Raw genomic sequence first — 20,399 nt, forward strand, 5'->3', positions numbered from 1 at the left:
CCAACAATTAAGATCATGACCTGAGCCAAAATTAAGAGCAAGCCATTAGCTTAACTGACTGAGCCACCAGGTACCTGAGTAACTGCTTTATGAGTATGGTTTCATTTTGGGGTGATAAAATATTTTGGAACTAGATGGGGTGATGTTTGCACATTATAAATGTACTAACCGCCACTGAACTCTTCACTTTAAAATAAAATGATGAATTTTATGTTATGTGAATTTCACCTCAATTTTTATTTTTTAATTTACTTTTTTGAGAGAGAGAAAGAGAGAGAGCACAACTGGGAGAGTCAGAGAGAGGGAGAATCAATCCCAAGCAGGCTCTACACCCTAAGCACAGAGCCCGACATGGGCCTTGAACCCACAAACTGCGAGATCATGACCTGAGCTAAAATCAAGACACCTGACTGAGCCCCCTGTAAAATACTTTTAAAACTACACATATGCATAATTTTGATTAAAAAATAGTAATAAGATGAGGGGGCTGGCTATCAGTAGAACATGTGACTCTTGATCTCAGGGGCCTCAGGAGTTCAAGTCCCATGATGGGCAGAAATTACTTAAAAAACAAAACAAAAAAAAAACCTTAAAAATCACCTTCCTTTAAGTGACATGTTTGTCTTCCCTTTTTTTTTTAAAAGTAAACTCTAGGGGCGCCTGGGTGGCTCAGTCGGTTAAGTGTCTGACTTCGGCTCAGGTCATGATCTCACGGTTCGTGTGTTCAGGCCCCACATCAGGCTCTGTGCTGACAGCTAGCTCAGAGCCTGGAGCCTGTTTCGGATTCTGTGTCTCCCTCTCTCTCTGACCCTCCCCTGGCTCATGCTATCTCTCTCAGAAATAAACAAAACATTAAAAAAATTTTTTTAAAAATAATAAACTCTATGCCCAACATGAAGCTCAAACTCATGAAGACCCCAAGATTAAGAGTTGCATCTCTAGCAAGTGAGCCAGCCAAGAGTCCCCCACAAAAAAGATAATTCTTTTAAAAATGTTTACTTTTGAGAGAACATGTGGGGAGAGGCAGAGAGGTGCAACAGACCCAAAGCGGGCTCTGCGCGGACAGCAGCCAAGCCCCATGTGGAGTTCAAATTCAGGAACCATGAGATCATGGCCTGAGCCAAAGTCTGACACTCAACTGATTGAGCCGCCCCAGCACCCCAGAAAAGATGATTTTTAAATGAAGAGAACAGTTGTTGAAGGAAACCTTCAAACCTTAGCTGCTAACATATGGGTAGAATTGGACAAATAATACACACATGCTGATTCCAACTGTGTCAGAAAAGGAAAAGCATATGGAAACGTTCGTTTAAAAAGGAAGAAGAAATGTCTAAATCTGAAAGATGGATGAAGACCATATTAAACAGAAGGGGAAACAAAAAACAATTTATTAGACTGCTCTATTTTTTAAACAGATCATTCAAAAAAATCATTAGGGATTATCAATAAAATTCTTAAACTTCTACAGCCAAAATACCATAAACAAGATGGAAAGACAGAAAAATTGGGGAAAATACTTGTAACAAGTGACAAAGGATTAACAATAACAATGTTTCAAGGGTGCCTGGGTGTCTCAGTTGGCTGAACATCCAACTTCAGCTCAGGTCATGATCTCATGGTTTAAGGGTTCAAGCCCCACGTGAGGCTCTGTGCTGACACCTCAGAGCCTGGAGCCTGCTTCAGATTGTGTCTCCTTGTTCTCAAAAATAAACAAATATAAAAAGGAAAAAAAAGAATATTCCAAAAGAGACAAACTTTACAGGGCATGAATAAGCAATTCACAAAAAAGAAACATAAGATACTCATTAGTAATCAAAGAAGTAAAATAGAATAAAACAAAGAATAGAGTATCATTCTCTCTTAAAAAAAAAAAAAATTTTGTGGTGCTTGAGTGGCTTAGTTAGTTGAGTGTTCAACTCCTGATTTGAGCTCAGGTCATGATCTGTTATGAGATTGGAACCTGTTTGGGATTCTCTTTCCCTCTGCCCCTCTCCCCTGCTCACCCTCTCTGAAATTTAAAAAAAAAAATTGAAAGGGACATGGTGAAATGACACTCATGCACTTTTGGATCTTTTATCAGACTTTTGAAATGCAGTTTTGCAAAACATACAAATTATAAAACATAAATGTTGACGTTCCTATTCTTGAGATATATCTTGAGATAACAAGGCAAATTACAGTACATAGCACCCATGAAAACAAAATCAGGACATAACAAAAATGGTAGGGAAATGGACCTATGTAGTAGGATGTCCACGTAATCTTAATAGGTAGGTACCTGGAGGGATGTTCACCAAATCAATTGCTAAGGTTCATTCTCTCTGAATGATTTAACTACTACACATTAACTTCATGTAATCCTCACAGTAATTTAGAGATATATTTTTTTAGAGCACACTCACACAAGCTGGGGAAGGGCAAAGAGAGGACAGAATCCCAGGCAAGCTCCACATGGTCGGCGCAGAGCCTAATGTGGGGCTTGAACCCTCAAACCATGAGATCATAACCTGAGCCAAAGTCAGACAACCAACTGAGCTACCCAGGTGCCCCAACAGATTCTTTAGATTTTGACTCCATAGCCTTTAAGCTGCAGAGCTGTTGCTGAAAACCAAGTTTGAACTCTCTGTCCACAACTTAAAAAAATTGCAGATGTTTTTACATTTTCTTTCTTGTTTACTATTATCAAACATACTAATTTTTTAAGGCACTAAGAAAAGCTATTTGCAGTCATTTAGTATTTGCAGTGATTCTGGGGGTGCCTTGGTGGCTCAGCTGGTTAAGTGTCGAACTTTTAATTTCAGATCAGGTCATGATCTCGCAGTCTGTGGGATGGAGCTGTATTGGGCTCTGGACTGACAGCCTGGAGCGTATTTGGGATTCTACCTGCCCTCTCTGCCCCACTCCTGCTTGTGCTTGCTCCAAAGAAAAAAAATACTTTAAAAATAGCTGTAGTAATTATTGGCTTGATGGTAAGAATCACAAATATGTAAATACTTCTTACAATTAGAAAGCAACCTATACATGCTTTGGAACATCAATGCCCCACCTACTATGAACTAGTTTTTGGTCCAGAACCATCAATAACCAACATCTGCATAGCTATTTAGATTCCAAGGGATCGTGCTGGGAGTTACCTTGTTTTACTTGTTCATCACTCTTGGAGATGTTTGCCTTACTAGTCAGTTTGAGTCTTGGTTTATGATGGTTAGCCACTTTTAAGACATGAAATGAACACAAAGGATGAGAAACTTAAAATCTAACACCTGGTAATAATTGGGTTAAATACTGAAACAGATGGCTTCCCATTATTTGTGAGCCCATTAGAAGGGGGACTGAATCAGCCTGTATAGCCAGCAGAGAGCACACAATACTGGGTAGGTGAATATATCAAGTGCCCTGAAAAACAAGGGAAGTCACTTGCTGTTACCCCAGAGCACAGTACTCAAAAGGCGATCAATGGTAGCTGATACTAGTCTCTTGAAAACAAGGGACTTCACCTAATAGTGTGATTTCAAACACAACTTTAATTATTGCTTAGGGTAAACCTTAAGTAAATAGCTTAAGTGTATTTATTCAAATGATACACTTAGAAAACAGTACATAAAAATCACTTTTTCTCAATTCTGAAGCATGGCTCCGTATACCAGCCAGATATACAGCTTATCATTTACCTGTCTTACATCTTCAACAACTCAACTCATGGTTCAAGACTTGTCACTTTTAAACAGGGATACCCCACATACCTCATTAGGTTCTTTTAAGAATTGAATACTCAGAAAACACCCAGCTGAGTATTTAACCCATTCAAGAGTTGCAAGGCTTAGTGGCCTGGGTTCATCTCACAGACAGTTCTTCTGGTTCCCCCTGACTCAGATGAACTGTGCTTGCTCTTACCTGAAACCCTTCATCTTTAAAGCCTTACCAACTAGACTGGGATCAAATTATCAGGTCCTCCTTAGGCCCCTTCATACTAAAGATGTTTCTCCTGCAGAAAAACTTTCTTGTTCATTTCTGATGAGATTACTACATACATTACCTGGATAACATTCATCATTAAGTCTACCTCAGTCTTAACATCAAATGTACCAAAAATACTTAGAATCATGTTTGCCAGGATATCAAAACAAGTCACTCCTTTCCTAGTTTATTCCAGTCCTGCCACTCCCTCCCCCATTTAACAACTTCTAACCACATTATAAACCGCTCAGCTAGTTGAGCAGCGAAGGGATGGATAGATGGGCACTATCTTGTTGCTCCCTGCAAAATCACACTCCTCATTCTGCTGAAACACTTCCACACCAAAAAATTCAACACATATGAATCAATGACGTAAATATTTCTAGGGAAAAAAAAAAATACAAAATATGCTTCTAGTTAGACAATTTTATTGCTTGAGCACATAGACAAATTTATGCAACCAGGGCAGACGCTGTGGATGACTCGCTGAAAAGAAAAAAAAGGAGAGGGAAGAAAAGTTGGATTAATATAGGTCCCCCATATTCATTCACAGATTCTAACACCTAACGCAGCTATTTTCGAACAGCTAAGATAATACATAAGATGCATCAAGCATAAGAACAAAGACACTCACTCATCTAAGGGAGAACTGGTCAACATAAGGGAAAAAACCTTTCTGGTGAAAACTGAATATTTGGAAATGAAGCATTATAATGGGCTATCTATGCAAAAATAAAGACAACATAAAAACCAGGAGCAGAACTATGACCTGAAACTATCTAAAAGTGATTCAAAGGGCTTATACAGGTTTTAAATCAGGGGTCTGCAAACTATGGCCGTTTGCTTGTCTTTGTAAACAAAGTTTCACGGGAACACAGCCATACCCATTTGTCTATGGCTGAGTTCCTCCTAAAACGGCAGCTGAAAGAGTAGTCAACCACAGAGGCCTGGCCTAAAACATGTACTACAGACCTTTTACTACAGTTGCTAGTATATTTACTATACAGCTAATGTATGTTTTTATTAACAAAAAAGGTTAATACTTACTATTTCCAGTTTGGGGGGAGGACTCGTTTGGTCTTATAATATCGAGCCAATCGGTGAATACGGCTCTCAATCAGAATCAGCCGGAATTTAGCATCCTTATCCTAAAAGACAAAGAGTTATTTTTATCCTACAATAAAAATTAAAGAAATTTAAGAAACGCCCCCCTCATAATAACATAATCAAATATTATTTTAACAAAAAAATGTATAGGTACCATGCACTTTAATGAAGTTACTCAATGCCCTGTAATAGAACCCTAGGCTAAGGTTCATGTGGCTAGATTAAGTCCTTAAGGGAATTTAAGGCTTCCAAAAATCTTAACACGAATTGCAAAACTGCAAATGAAAAAACAAAACTCCACAAAAAAACACCTCAACATTTTCAACCAAGTGAATATACTACATCTAGGGGAGCCAAAGCCGCCCCCCACCTCCACCTAGCCAATCTTTTCTGGTAGAATTTTTATCTCAAAGCAACCGTGGCGTGCGTAGTCTGTGCTTCATGCGTCTTTAAGAAATTCAAATCAGATGCACAACAACTTTACTGAAGTAAGCTCATACAAACAGTTCCATTCTCTTACTTTTCTGTTCCTCTCAAGATGCTTTCGAACAGCAACAGCTTTCTTAATCAAATGGTAGAGGTCCTCAGGAAGATCGGGAGCAAGTCCTTTGGACTTAAGGATTCTCAAAATTTTATTGCCTGTCACAAAACGTACTTGTGCAACACCATGGGAGTCTCTCAGGATCACACCTGAAAAAAAACCAGTAATATAAATCCCCTCACCAAACACACAACTGAAGCATGTGACATCACGACTCTGAGATCAAGTCATTTCCAAGTTTTCCTCTGTAAAACAGGATTCCTTTTGTATCACAGAAAAACAACATGAGGACGCATGTAAAGCTCACTCAGACATCAAGGTAGGTTTACGCAACACTAAGGAAAACCCTTCTGGAGGAAACTGCGAATGCTGGAAGACTAACAACATAGTGAACTTGCTGGATTATAGGCCACCAAAGAAATCAATGAGACTCCCACGTATATTTGCTTAATAACTGAAATCGGATCAGACAGTCTAAGAATTTTACATACATTATTTCTTAAATCTCAAGACAGCACCATCTGAACACTTGACAGTTTATTATGTGTTTCCTATTCGGTGTGGATAGCTCTGGCTAGACTATATAAGCTCCAAGAGGGCTTTTCCCTTTTTTCTGACTATTGTAGTCTCAGGGTCCAGAACCACATAGCAGGCAAACAGTTGCTGAATGAAACCATCAGCACAAAGTTGCACACAGTTGAGGTTCAAACCACAACATTGGTGCATGACAAGTACTCTGAGCTGGCAATCCCAACTCCACTTCATAGCTGAGTGACCTGGGGCTAGCACGGTGAGCTGCACGGTGCCTCGGTTTCCTCAACTGTAAGATGAAAAAAACTTCACAATCGTTTGAAAGTACAACTATCAGAGTTAAATGAAGTCAATATCTGTAAAATGGGTAGAACCATTCGGTCAGGAGTAAATACACCTAGCCCGTACTAAGTACTCACTAAATTTTGGCAAGCATTTTAATGATTTTCCCATCTTCCAAACTAAGAGCTGGAGAGTTCAACAAATGAACACTTGGCCGCGGTCATCAGCGGTAAAGCCAGGAAAACGAACTAAAAGTTCTCAAAGCACGTATGCGACACATTTACCCGCAGAGACTTTTTCAGCAAGTTACACGAGGGCAGGCGGAAGGGGCTACATTATACAGAAATACCCACCGATCTGTGAGGGAGTCAGGCCCTTCTTGGCCAGTTTGTAGATCTGCTCCTTCACGTCGTCGGACGTCAACTTCAGCCACTGTTTAGGGAAAAGAAACTGGCCTTAGAACGAGAAACAGGGATGGTATCTAAGGACCTTGGTCCCTATCACCCTCGAAGAGGAGCTCCCCAGCACACACAGCCCCCACACCTCGGTACTGCTTCTCCCGAGCGACGGATGGTAGCCCCCCTGCCCGACTTCTCCCGCGTCCCCCCACGCTACTTACAGTGGGGACGCTGCGGCGGTAAGGCAGAGCTGACTGGGACAGGCCCTTCCTGGGGAGAGAAAGTCTCGCAATGAGATTGGTGGTGGTCAATGCCACAATAACCTAGAACATCATCCCCCTCGACTCGCTGTCCACACGCCCTCCTTTTCCCCCCATCCCTCGGCCCAAGGCTTGCAATCCCCTAGGAAACCCGAGCTCACCCGGGAGCGTGCATGCGACCCATGATGGCGGCGGTCAGGCAGCGAAAAAGAGAGCGAGGGTAGGAACGCCGCAGGAAGCTACCCAGCACACAGGAAGTGACCTCACATACGTCCACCCTTATCCCATGCAGGAGGCGGAGCTACGCTGCGTGACTCCCGGCGTCCCGAGGCCGCATATCCCGAAATGCATTTCAGCGTTGTACTGCATGATTCCTCGAGCGGCTGGACTACGTGTCCCAGCATGCATCGGTCTTTAAGGAGGCTCGTGGCCAGAGCGGGAAATTAGGTCCGCCACTAGTCGGCTTTCCGGAAGAGCTTCCCGCGCCAAAAAAGCGCAGGTTCAAATCCCTGACTGGGAGTGTGCATGGGGCAGCTAGTTTCAAGGATTGGTGGATTTGATCCCTGCCCTAGAAAGGTCATTGAATTTGGGCGCCTGAGGTTCAACCATGCAGCTGTTCATTCATCACTTCACCAGCGCCAGGTCTTGACTTGGCACTAGCTACGTAGTCTTTCCCTGCCTTTAATGAATTCACAGGTAGAGTAATACCATGGTAGTTACCACGCAGCCACCGCTATCATTTTTTAAAGTTTATTTATTTTGAGAGAGAGAGAGAGTGTGTGTTGGGGGGTGGGGAGAGGGGAAGGGCAGAGAGAGGGAGAGAGAATCCCAAGCAGGTTCCATGCTCAGCATGAAGCCCAGCTCGGGGCTCGATCTTACAACTGTGAGATCATGACCTGAGTCTAAATCAAGTCGGACACTTAACCAACTGACTGACCCAACTGCCCTGAAACCTGATTATATTTTAAGACAAAAAGAATTAGATCTAAAAATTACTGTTAACACATTTATTAAAAATAGAGGTTCAGTGACCAAATGGTCTTTAAGGATTGAACTTTAAAAATTTTTTGAGGTAAAATTCATATACCATAAAATTAGCTATCTTAACCATTTGAAGTGTACAATTAAGTGCCTTTTAGTATTTTCACAGTATTATGCAACCAACCATCATCACTAATTCCAGGAATTTTCATCACCCCAAAAAGCCTTGTACTCTTAATTACTTGGTAGGCTTCCCTCCCCACCATCCCTGGCAACCGTTCATCTGCATGGTCTCTATTGACTTGCCTATTCTGGACATTAAATGTAAATGGAATCATATAATATGTGGCCTTTTGATACTGGTTTCTTATGTTTTCAAGGTTTGTCCATGTTGTAGCATCTACATTACTTTTTACGGTCAACATTCTGTATGAATATGCCCTTTTACTTACCCATCAGTTGATGGACATGTGGCTTATTTCTCCTACTTGGCCATTATGAGTAGTGCTATGAAAACTTATGTATAAGTATTTGAATACTCTTCAATTCTCTTGGAAATTGTATATATTATGAATTGCTACGTTATAGGGTAACTTTCTTTTTTGGAAGCTGCCAAATGTTTTCCACATCAACGGCACCACTTTACATTCCCACCAGCAAGGTATGAGGGCTCAAAGTTCTCCACAGACTTAAAAAACAAAACAACCTTTATTAAGGAGGCTCCATGCCCAATGTGGGACTTGAACTCATGACTTGAGATCAAGAGTTGGATGCTTTACCAACTAAGGCAGCCAAGAGTGCCCTACTACTTTTAAATTCTAGCTATCGATCCTAGTGGGTATGAATTGGTATCTCTTAGTAGTTTTGAGATATGTAGAGCCTGCTTGGGATTCTCCCTCCTCCTCTCTTTACCCTTCCCCTGCTCATACTCTCTCTCTCTCTCTCTCTCTCTCACACACACACACGCATCTCTGGCCTAATCCAAGGTTACAAAGATGGACACCTGTTTTCTTCTAGGAGTTTGATAATTTTTAGCTATGTTTATACCTTTGATTTTGAATTTTTGCATATACTGTACCAGTTCTATACTTCATTCTTTTGAATGTGGCTAATTGTGCCAGGACCATTTGCTAAAAAAACCTCTTAGCTATTTTGATGGTGGCAGTCTTGTGTCTTTCTGGATCATGATTCAAACAAAAATAACCAAACAGTTGTTCTGGAAATGAAATACAGAACAACCAAAACTAACAAACTCTATGGAGTAGGCACATGGGTAGCTCAGTGGGTTGAGGATCTGACTTCAGCTCAGATCATGATCTCATAGTTCATGAGTTCAAGCCCTGTGTCAGGCTCTGTTCTGACAGCTCAGGCCCAGGAGCCTGCTTCGGATTCTAGGTCTCCCTCTCTCTCTCTCTCTCAAAAATATAAAAAAAAAAAAAAAAAAAAAAAAACCCATCCAAAACTCAATGGAGGACTTAAACAGTTGAAAAAGTAGTAAATTGGAAAGGAAGTCACAATAAATTATTCAGAATTGAAGATTTAAGAATAATGACCCATCCTAGTTAATACAGATAAAACAAGATTAGCCCCAAGGTAATAACAACTGAAGGTGTGTGATGGATTCATTCATGGAGTTCATTACACTATTACCTAATTTTGTAGATGTCTAAGTTTTACATGATAAAGCATTTCAAAAAAGTAAGGGTGAAATTAAGGTCCCCCCCCCCCCCCCCACTGACTGAAACTGGGTTTATCACTCCAGGAAAATGGCTTTGTGTAAGTTACTAGTCTTTTATGGTCTCTGGGCCCCTTTACATGTTCTCTGTAGGGTCAAAGAACCATAGCTTCACACTGGTATTATTCCAAGATGGAGGTAAAGTATTAGAGGACATTGTTTTGTAGATATGTATATAACATGCTGTTACTATTTAATATTTAAGTAAACCACCAAAGGCCATGGACCATACTCAGAGAAGTCTGTGAATATCGCATATTTTGTCATTCCAATTATATGAAATGGTGATGGAGCAAAGTGGCAATCCAGACCTTCAAAGAACCACACTTAGAAGTCAGATTTTTGGGGGCAACTGACAGATCTGTTTTGAAATTCAGGATTTTTGAACTTAACATTAACTCCTGGGTGAGAAACAAAGTACACAACACTCAGCTCATATCAAAGTTTGTTTATTTTTTAAGTGAACTCTGTGCCCAACATGGGGTTCAAACTCATGACCCCAAGATCAAGAGTTGCTCACTTTACCAACTGAGCCAGGCAGGCTCCCCGGGTTCATATACAGTTTGGAACCAAAAATGTTAATACGCTGATGAGTAAAGAAATGATAGCAGACTCCTTTATTCCAGAAATATTTTAATACAATCGTAGTACAGTTATGAAGTCACATTCAATCCACTGAATATATTCAAAGTATTAATAAAAATATTATACATCTTTACTGACTACCTTAATATAATTAAAGTATTTGGTTCTTATAGATGAGATTACTTGCCATAGTCATTCATATTTGCATTGCTAATCGAAGAGCATGTAAGTAAATCCATGGATTAGGGTAAGTGGGGCTTTAGTCCTTTTTGATCTGAAGTCTAAGTATCAAAATTGAGTATTTTCTCTTTTTAAATGCCACAATACTTGAATCCTAGAAAGAACAATCAACCAATTTAAGGCAAGATATTGAAACTTTTATACAACTTCAATTTGAAAAGATAAAAGAATACTTTATCAAATATCATACATGCCTTAACAGTTAGCTACCTATAGTTAAGTTTTTATAAAGAGAGTAATAAAAATGTCAGTGCAAGTTCTACATTGGGTTCCTCAGTAGAGAAAATAATAGGTTCTTGGAGTAAACCATTATTTTCAAATCCCAAAACATTGCAAGAGGAAAGAATTTTTCTGGTGCAGGACTTACATGTAGCATAATTATTTTTACTCAGTAAAGATGGATATAAAACATTGTGATTACACATAAAAATTAGTGTCTTGGTGAGTCTGCTTAAACTTTTGCTTCATATTTACTTTAATGCAAGCTTTACAAAGTGTTTTTTAAAAAAACAACTGATTTAAAATCTACTGATAATAGTGCAAAGAAGTGTTTCTGTCCTTTTTTTTGTAAGGGCTGAAGATTAGCATTTTACAAAGAAATAACTTACATTAAAATATATGTAAAATATGTGTGCATTTTAATGACCAAAGAAGGCACAAAATGAGTTAAATTAAGAAAAAAAACATTACCACTTGTTCTGAACTCTGGAACTGTACAGTATCAATCATAATATACATTTTTAGGTAAGAAATCCACATTTGTTGTAATGGAAAAATGACATCACATTTTTTTAGCTCTATTATTTGTGCTAAAAGACACTGCTGTAACAAATTGCAAATAGGCAGTATATATGGAGTCTGATTAACAATGGCCTTTTACCAAGACAGTACTTTTTTTTTTTCTTTTTCTTTCTTTTTACAGTGGCTAAGTGATAACTCATGGAATGGAATTAGGTCTCAAAGCTAAAGGGAAAGTATATAGCATTTCTTTATATCTGCAAAAGTACTTGTACACTTTAAGAAAATGTTAACTGGATGTGGAAAAAGCAAAAAAAAAAAAGGTGTTTTGATCTGTATTTTAATTAAATTATTAAATAGACAATACATTTAACATTAAAAAAAAAAGACATTCATATATCATACTAACAGGGTTTTCTATAAATGGACCATTAGTGTTAGGCACCAAAAATTTCAAGTGTTTTTTTTTCTTCTTTTTTTTAAATTTGTCCCATTGGTATATCCTCAACTGTTCTATTTCTGCTCTGTAGTTTTCACCATTTACATTAAACATTTGCACAGTTCATAAAAAATTATGTAATGGGCAACTGAAGGGGAGACTGTCCTTTCTCTGCTGGTATTCTTCACTGCATGTTTTGTCAGGTACCTCACAGCAACTAGACTACTACAATCTCTATTACCATTCAGAAAGTGTCAGAAATTCCATTCTAGCCATGAGAATATATAAACATATTTATTCAACTAAACACAAACTTATGTGTGCAGGTGAGTAATAAAAATGAATCATATCCTTAATGGTTACTGTAGAATTTCAATCATGTCCCTTATGATTCTGAATCCTATTATATTAAGAAAAGTAATTCATGTGAATGTATGTTTACAATTATAAGTAAGACAGCTTACAAGACAAACTGTACTATAAAAAATCTACATTAAAATTCAGTCTGGACCCTAGAATTCTTGTCCTGGGCCTCTTGTGAAGAGTCTGCCCTATTCATGGAGTTCTACCGAACAGGAATGGGAACATGAGTGAACAATTTTCACTTGCTTAATGAGGAAGAGGAGTATAGACATATGGAGATGGATTACCAAAGTTCAATTCACCCTCCTGGGAATAAATGTAGGATTCTAATGGAATGATGGAATTTATTATACAGTTACATTGGTGAATCTCATTCAGTTATGCAGCAATAAAAACATAAATCAAATGTTTAACTAAGTCACATGAGAAGTAGAAAAAATTACCTTTCTGTGGGAAAAACATTAGTAAATGTACATAATTCTTACCTTTAATAAGTTGAGAGCAAATGAAAACTACTTACTAATTATTTATCAAGTCAGGAAAAAAATCAGAATGAAAGTGCCAGGGAAGCATCCGAAGTTAAGGCACCATTATTTACAACTTCAGTGATTGGCACTTATTCTGAAAGAGGCTTTAAAAACATGGGTGATAGAAAGCAGTATTATTTTCTCCTACTTCTACAAACTACGTAGTAGTTCTGAACATAACTATTTGTGCTTTGCTTCTCAGCCCTGTGAATAGCAGCTGCATTTTCTGGTAACATCCTGCACCTTTCTTTTCCTTTGGTGTTTGCGAACACACACAATGGTAAAGGCTATAAAAGGTGCAAAAGAGGAAAACAAACATGCTGTGTCTGTGTAAGAAACAATGCAAAATAGATGGCTGAATTGACATAGTACTATCAGACCAAACTAAAGCTATTACTCTGAATTACTCAAGAAAGGATTAAATCCTTCACCAACTCAAAGTCTTTTTCAGGACTTATTATATATTATGTTTAGAGTTTATAGCATTCTATATAATGACTTTAAAACAGCAATGGCTTCAACAAGTTCTTAAAGTTAATTATGTGGCTGTTGGTCCAATAGATGTATTGAAATGTAGTAAGTACATTTACTTTATAATTTCTGTCCAAGTATAAAAATACAAAGTTCACAAGTGTGTATGTGTTTACATGTTTATAACTATTCTTGCTTCCAAAGCTCAGAAATTGACTAGCTTACAAATAAGTTGCTGCAGTCAGCTGATACCACTTAACCGTCTCTTTGCTCAAGTTGAAATCTTTTAAAGGCAGGGTTATTCCACCTAAGAAGAAATTCTCCCGCAGAGATTCTGCACTGAGAACACTGAGTTGAAGTTCTCTTTGTCTTAGGGTTTCCTTGCTATATCCACTGTACACAAGCTATACCAAAGGCAAAAAGAAACAGTAGTTACAAATTATTTTAAGTAAAAGCAAAAGTGAGATTAATAAAGAGATTACAATTGGTGACATTGACTATGACACATCTGGTAGAATGTGTCTCATACTTTATATGCACATTTTGTATTCAGGAGTCTTGGATTATCATTATCATTCCTCTGAATGTCTGACATAAAAATGCACAAAGTAGAAAATTATTATTGGCTAAAAACTCAAGGATTTTCTGAGATGGAGGTATGGCAAAGGGAAAATCAATTACAAGGCAGATGCCTGATACCTGGGCAAGAGAATGGAAAGAAGCAAGATGGAATAACATATAATTATTTTACAAAAAATGAGGGATTAGAATTTCTTTTTGTTGTCTCTTCTGTTGGACTTTATGTGCTATGAAATGACAATTTCTGATTATCCATACTTCACTGCAAATTCACCAAGTACACATGTAGTTTACAGCAAATCTGGAATGTTGAAAAGCTCTTTGAAACACATCAAGACTTAGATTTTTTTTTCCCAACAAAGCCTCATCATAACTTCTAAGAAATATCGCTTTAATCTAGTCCTCACTGTCTAATAAAAACTAAAAACTAACCATATATCATTTCTTGAAAGTACAATACTAGCAACTAGAAAAAAGCCAATACTGGTTTTTGAGAATAACATCACCTGGTCTTCACCAAATATTGTATATGCTTTTCACCAACTTATAACCCTGATGAAAATCCATATTTATTTTCTTCCAAATCTCTAGCCAGACATTCTTGTTAATGTACACACATAATGTGTTTATCCCGAAAAGGTAGTTGACTACGGGTTATCAGGGTTTAATAGATGAGTAAGTTCTGAGTCACTTAGCAAAGTCACAGTTCTGTTCCACACTGTTCAGTTGATGCTTTGCTTACTGCTTTAAGTTTAGAGCACTCTATCAAGAGGGCTGCTGGGAAACTAAAACCAATTAGGAAGACGAGGATTTTTAAATTACATCCTGTCAAATAAAGGTAAAAGTACTGACTGACAATGGTTTAAAAAGATAAACAGGAAGGGCATTTGATCTTCAGTTATCAGAAAAGCTGCCACACTGAAGGAGAAAAAGAGCAGTAGTTCTGTGTGGTTCCAAGAAGCACAACTGAAACCCACACCAAGTACAAACTGCAGGGAGTGAAGATTTCAGCCCAGCATAAAAAAATCCTCTAAGAGTTGGAACTACCCAAAACAAAGTAGATGGCCTGGAAGTATTTCAGCACAGACTGGATATCCACTTTTTGAAAATGCTGTAGAGGAGGTTCAAACACTGGAAGGGTGGTTAAATAATAACCCCTAAGATCTTTTAAAACCTTAGGGTCAATGACGGCAGGTTCAATTCAACAACCTTTGTTAAATACCACTAGACTGCTAGTAGCTTTACTAGTACAATAAATAGTTCTCCAAATGATAACTAGAAAATTTAAAGTGTTTAAACCTTAAAATCTTGGGACATTTTTAGAAATGATTTTAACTTACCATCTCATTGAATGTTGGATTCCTAGTTTTTCGTGAGATTTTGGTTTTACGTTTGGATGTTTTGTGGGTATCTGGAAGTAGGTATGTTTTGACATATGGATTTGGGTCAGCTCCATCTTCAGTAACCTATAAAGAAAAGCATTCCCTTAACAGTAATACTTCCTACCAAGGTGTAGGTTTTCTCTACAATCATCATTATTTGTAAACACTCACAAGATCTTTAATGTGCATCACCATGATGAAAAGAGTACCATTTCGGTAAGAGACAGATAATTTTACTGCTCCTCCAATTTGGCCTGGAGTAGGACTGAAAGGACCTGCATCTGAAAATATAAATACATTCATATTTATTTTATCTTGCTTGCATTGGTTCAAACGACAACAAAAGAAATTTGCTGTGATTCCACAATCATTGCACATAGGGAAAGAAAAAGGTAAATAACCTAGTAGGCCGCTGACTTAGAGTTCTTTAGTAACCACAATCTCTCAGGAAAATGTTTATCCAGAAATTGATGGCCTTGGAAAGAATACCTCCCTTCCACTCTCACTGGACCACTACCAACAACCCCACTGTCACTCTGCCATATCCACTGAGAAATTATAGGTGTGCATGTCATAGGGAAGCTATCAAGGAAGAGAAAAAATAATCTCACCTGCAGACCTAGCTATTCCTTCAGCTTTTTCATCACGAAGTAAAGGGTGGAAAAAAGTACAAACAAGGTCACACTAAGACAGAAAAGAAAAAAAATCATTAATTTAAATATTATGTAGGACACAGAAAAGTATGTTGTTATTTTTCAATTAGGACAGTCACCTCGGCTACATCTGCTGAAGCACCCATCAAACTCTGTAAATAACTATTTAACTCAATTTTCCTTTTGGCTGCTACATCTTTTATGTGTGTTCTTCCCAGAACCATCCTATTAGGAAAACTACAAAAGAAAACAAAAACAAGAGGGATTTAAATTATTTCTCCTGAAAGTACTTATAGAATTAAGTATATTTAATTAGAAATATTTTAAAAAATATATCCTTAAATACAAAGTGGAGTCTTAATCTTCTAGAAAGTTCTTTTATTTCTTTTCAAAGTACTGTAATGAAATAGTTCAAGTACCTATTATCCTTTTATAAACCTTGGTACAAAAGATACATTGTTTTGCTATTTATTACTTATTTTCTACTATTTCTTCTCAAGATTAGTCTATTCACAAATTATTTTATGCATATCTTCTAAAATAATAATTAATCAGCCAAAGTTATTGATGAATATTAGTCCCATATTAGGTCAATACTATGTCCACAAGTGACATAGGGTCTGAATAAAGATAATCTTAACTCTGCCTATTTTGCTGGCAGTGGAAAATGAGACTGCACATGGAAGTAAACTCCAATACTCACTTTGTTGACTCTTTAGCATCTGAAATCTAGTCTGAGAAGAATATGAACAACTTGACACAGGAAATCTATTGGTCATCAGCCACATCAAAACTGAGGGTTTTGAAAGGGTAACAGATACAAAACTAAGTACTAAGATTTTGACCAACAGTCTCAATGCCTCAGCTGATTCCCCAACCCCCCCACCCCCGATGAGCTGAGTATGGCCATAATTATTTCTCCAGTGATTTAAAATTTGACTTTTCTAAAACCAAGATTCCAAATTATTATCTTGTGTTGCTCATTGTGGTAGAGACAACAAACTAAAAGGTTCGACTGAGTTCCTTGACCTCACTGTAAAGGTATTTGAAGCAACAATTTACCTAACCCAACAAGATCTGTAAAAAAAGCTTCAACTGAAATTAGAAAGCTAGAAAATCCTGTATTTTAAATTTAGCATCTTGATCATTTATTCACTGTTTATTCATTCAACAAAAACATACAGCTTCTTGTCTAGGGATGGTCCTGCTATCAGCCGTTTGCCATACAAAGGAAAATAAGCCACACATGGTCCACTGTATCTTGCCACGTGTTTACACAAAGCTTTTGACCTACACTTGGTAAGAAATTGTTTCTATGAAAAAAGGATTAATTAACAAAGGGAACATACCCTGGTAACTTCCAAAGTGGAAAAATAATACTGAGCTTATTGTGAAGCTCCTGAAACTCATCAAATGTCCGGAACACAAATGATGGCTCAAGCTGTCCTTCCCTCAAAATTCGGATTACATAAATCTGTAAAGAAATCACACCCCAAATGCATTAAATTAAAAAAATACTTTCCTGACAGAAAATTTATAGTTTGACTGTTCTATGTAGTCCAAGTGCTTTTAAATTAGTAATATATATGTCACTGATAGGAAAGAGCAAACATAAAAGTCATCGTATTTATATAGTACATCTATTTTTTTCCTTTCACAGTTTATTGTCAAGTTGGTTTCCATGTAACACCCAGTGCTCATTCCAACAAGTGCCCTCCTCCATGCCCATCACCCCCTTCCCAACTCCCCCACCCTCATCAGCCCTGTTTGTTCTCAGTATTCAAGAGTCTCTCATGGTTTGCCTCCCTCTCTCTCCTCAACTATTTTTTCCCCTTCTTCTCCCTCATGGTCCTCTGTTAAGTTTCTCCTGTTCCACTTATAAGTGAAAACATATGGTATCTGTCCTTCTCTGCCTGATTTATTTTGCTCAGCCTAACACCCTCGAGTTCCATCCACGTTGCTACACATGGCCAGATGTCATTCTTTCTCATTGCCATGTAGTATTCCATTGTATAGATAAACCACATCTTCTTGATCCATTCATCCGTTGATGGACATTTAGGCTCTTTCCATGATTTGGCTATTGTTGAAAGTGCTGCTATGAACATTGGAGTACATGTGCCCCTATGCATAAGCACTCCTATATCCCATGGGTAAATGCCTAGCAGTGCTATTGCTGGGTTATGGGGGAGTTCTATTGTTAATTTTTTGAGGAACCTCCACACTATTTTCCAGAGAGGCTACATAAACTACATCTAAAAGTGATATTAACCACTGTAAGATATAGAAACAAGAACTGGAAAGTGTAAGCCACTTATTTCCAGGATTAAGTATAATAAATGTACTTCCTAAAATTTATAAATTTAGTACATTTCCAATGAACACATTAATTGGTTCATTTAAAAGAGTAAATGAGAAAAGCAAAATTTATAGTAGCAGGAAGATCAGGGAAACCTTGTCTTAACTGGACAGTTAAACTATGGTAAAGTCACAGTACTTTACAGAATACAATACTGGTATAGAAATAAGTCACAGATGGGGCGCCTGAGTGGCTCAGTCAGTCAGGCATCCAACTTCGGCTCAGGTCATGATCTTGTGGTCCGTGGGTTCAGGCCCCCCATCAGACTCTGTGCTGACGGCTCAAAGCCTGGAGCCTGTTTCAGATTCTGTGTCTCCCTCTCTCTCTGCCCCTCCCCAACTCGTGCTCTGTGTCTCAAAAATAAATAAACATTTTAAAAATTTCATAAAAAGAAAGAAAGAAGTCACAGATATCTACAGAAGACCAGAAATAAATTCAGGAATACATACACATGTATATTTAGTACACTTAAAATATACTACCATTATAATATTCTACATTATAATATACTAATATAATAAGTCATTGAGGGAAAGAATGGAATACTCAGTAAAGTGGTGTTAGGATAAAACACTAAATAAATTTACAAAAATTCACTAACAATAAAATAGGTGAAAATTAAAATTGCTTTATAAAATATCACTTTATCAAATATTTAAAGACTGTGCTGCAAAGTATTTCCCAGCAAAAATATTAGCATGAGGGTGAAAGATAATAAAACAGATGATCATGCTATCATCCTATTGGGGGACAAGAGGAAGCATAGTAAAGATCATGTTTTTGTCCAAAGATGAACTTTATATGTGTGTACGTTTTATATCACTTCATCCTTAAAGAGTGGAATGAGAACTAAAGACTTTATATGCTTCTAAAAAGGTTGAATATGTTATAATGAGCAAGCTTTACCTTAAAATTAAGAACAAATTGAAGGAAGGAGAAAAAGCAAAATAGCATCACCTTTTTAGCCTAGTCTCTGAAGGGAAGAATAACATTTGTCCCCCATGGTTTGGGAGCAAATTTACCAAGAAATAAATACCAAAAAACAATAAGGGATTCCTCTATTTACTTATTTTTGGACCATCCATGAGGAAAAGAAGTATGAAAAGAACAAGTGTTAGGAACTGTAGCAAAGTCAGTGAAGGAACCAGGAAAGGACAATAGTAATGCATGCATGAGTCTCTACAAATACCAAAAACAAACTTACATAATGTTTATCTGGGTTGTATTTCTTATGATAAGTGAAAACAGAGACTTCCTTGATTCGACCATCTTGTCTAAACGAGTATGTTTTGGGTGAAAACGAAAGGATGGGCTCATCATTGGAAGGAAGACCAGAAAAACGCAACTGAGCAAGATTGTGAATGAAGAAGTTAAACTTTGTGGCAATGCTTCCCAAACTTGATTCAATAAGCCTACAAAACAATCAGAAATATATTAATAGTAAATGTTCATGAGAAAACATGAAGCCATTTTCATTCTTTTTTAAAAAAATTTTTTTAGATTTCATTTTTAATCTCTACACCCAATGTGAGGCTTGAACTCAAAATTCCAAGAGTCACATGCTCTACCAAATGAGCCAGTCAGATGTCCCTTAAATTTTTACCGATTTGTGTGTGTGTTTACTTTTTTTTTTTTTTTAAGTAACCTCTAGGCCCACCATGGAGCCTGAACCCATGACCCTTGCTCTACTGACTGAGCAAGTCAGGCACCCCATTTTCATTCCTTTTAAAATATTAAGCAGATCCTCACTTTGTCAAGGGTTTCCTTTGTTCTTCAGGCCAAAAACCCATTAAAAGATACTCCATACCAATGAAACATTTTAGCACAAGAAAATGTCTATTCCAACCCAACCCACTGTCCCCAAGAAACAATGCTTGCATTTCTTGAGCTCTGTGGGGTCCATCACCCCCAAATCAGATAAGATGATTGGTATAATGCCAAAAAAGACGATTATTTAATCCCCACCCCTTTAAATTTATTTTGAGAGAGTGCGAGCGCACGCAGGCATGCACACACACGCATACGCAAGTGGGGAAGGGGCAGAAAGAGGGAGACAGAAAATCCGAAGCGGGCTCTGTGCTGACAGCAGAGAACCTGGTGCTGGGCTCGAACTCATGAACTGTGAAATCATGACTTGAGCTGAAACCAAAAGTCAAAGCTGGACACTACAACGGAGTCAACCAGGCACCCCTTTAATTCCCTTTTATTTTTATTAAAAAACATGTTTTTAATGTTTTATTTATTTCTGAGAGAGAGAGGCAGTGAAAAGGG

The 20,399-nt window shown here is 37.7% G+C and overlaps 2 protein-coding genes across 3 annotated transcripts in view; both read right to left on the bottom strand.

Moving 5' to 3' along the window:
* Positions 1-4,368: 4,368 nt before the first annotated feature.
* Positions 4,369-7,342, bottom strand: RPS13 (ribosomal protein S13). Its single transcript, XM_039236813.1, has 6 exons — positions 7,238-7,342; positions 7,038-7,086; positions 6,772-6,850; positions 5,585-5,754; positions 5,005-5,105; positions 4,369-4,443 (listed from the first exon to the last, which is right to left on the bottom strand). The coding sequence occupies exons 1-6, from the start codon at positions 7,258-7,260 to the stop codon at positions 4,410-4,412; spliced, it is 456 nt and encodes a 151-aa protein (XP_039092744.1). The 5' UTR covers positions 7,261-7,342; the 3' UTR covers positions 4,369-4,409.
* Positions 7,343-10,394: 3,052 nt separating this feature from the next.
* PIK3C2A (phosphatidylinositol-4-phosphate 3-kinase catalytic subunit type 2 alpha) overlaps positions 10,395-20,399 on the bottom strand; it is a 113,804-nt gene continuing 103,799 nt past the window's right edge. Inside the window, exons 27-33 of one of the 2 annotated variants that reach the window (XM_039236733.1) lie at positions 19,333-19,540; positions 17,119-17,243; positions 15,889-16,006; positions 15,728-15,800; positions 15,288-15,397; positions 15,075-15,200; positions 10,395-13,559 (exon numbers count right to left, since the gene is read on the bottom strand). In XM_039236733.1, the coding sequence (XP_039092664.1) occupies positions 13,377-13,559; positions 15,075-15,200; positions 15,288-15,397; positions 15,728-15,800; positions 15,889-16,006; positions 17,119-17,243; positions 19,333-19,540 (943 nt within the window). In that variant the 3' untranslated portion in view covers positions 10,395-13,376. Of the gene's footprint in view, positions 13,560-15,074; positions 15,201-15,287; positions 15,398-15,727; positions 15,801-15,888; positions 16,007-16,343; positions 16,563-17,118; positions 17,244-19,332; positions 19,541-20,399 lie in introns of those variants that run through there. The other variant, XM_039236734.1, reaches the window with a different exon arrangement.

This window comes from Hyaena hyaena, unplaced genomic scaffold (genome assembly GCF_003009895.1).
Source record: "Hyaena hyaena isolate Hyena2069 unplaced genomic scaffold, ASM300989v1 scaffold_116, whole genome shotgun sequence".
NCBI lineage: Eukaryota > Metazoa > Chordata > Mammalia > Carnivora > Hyaenidae > Hyaena > Hyaena hyaena.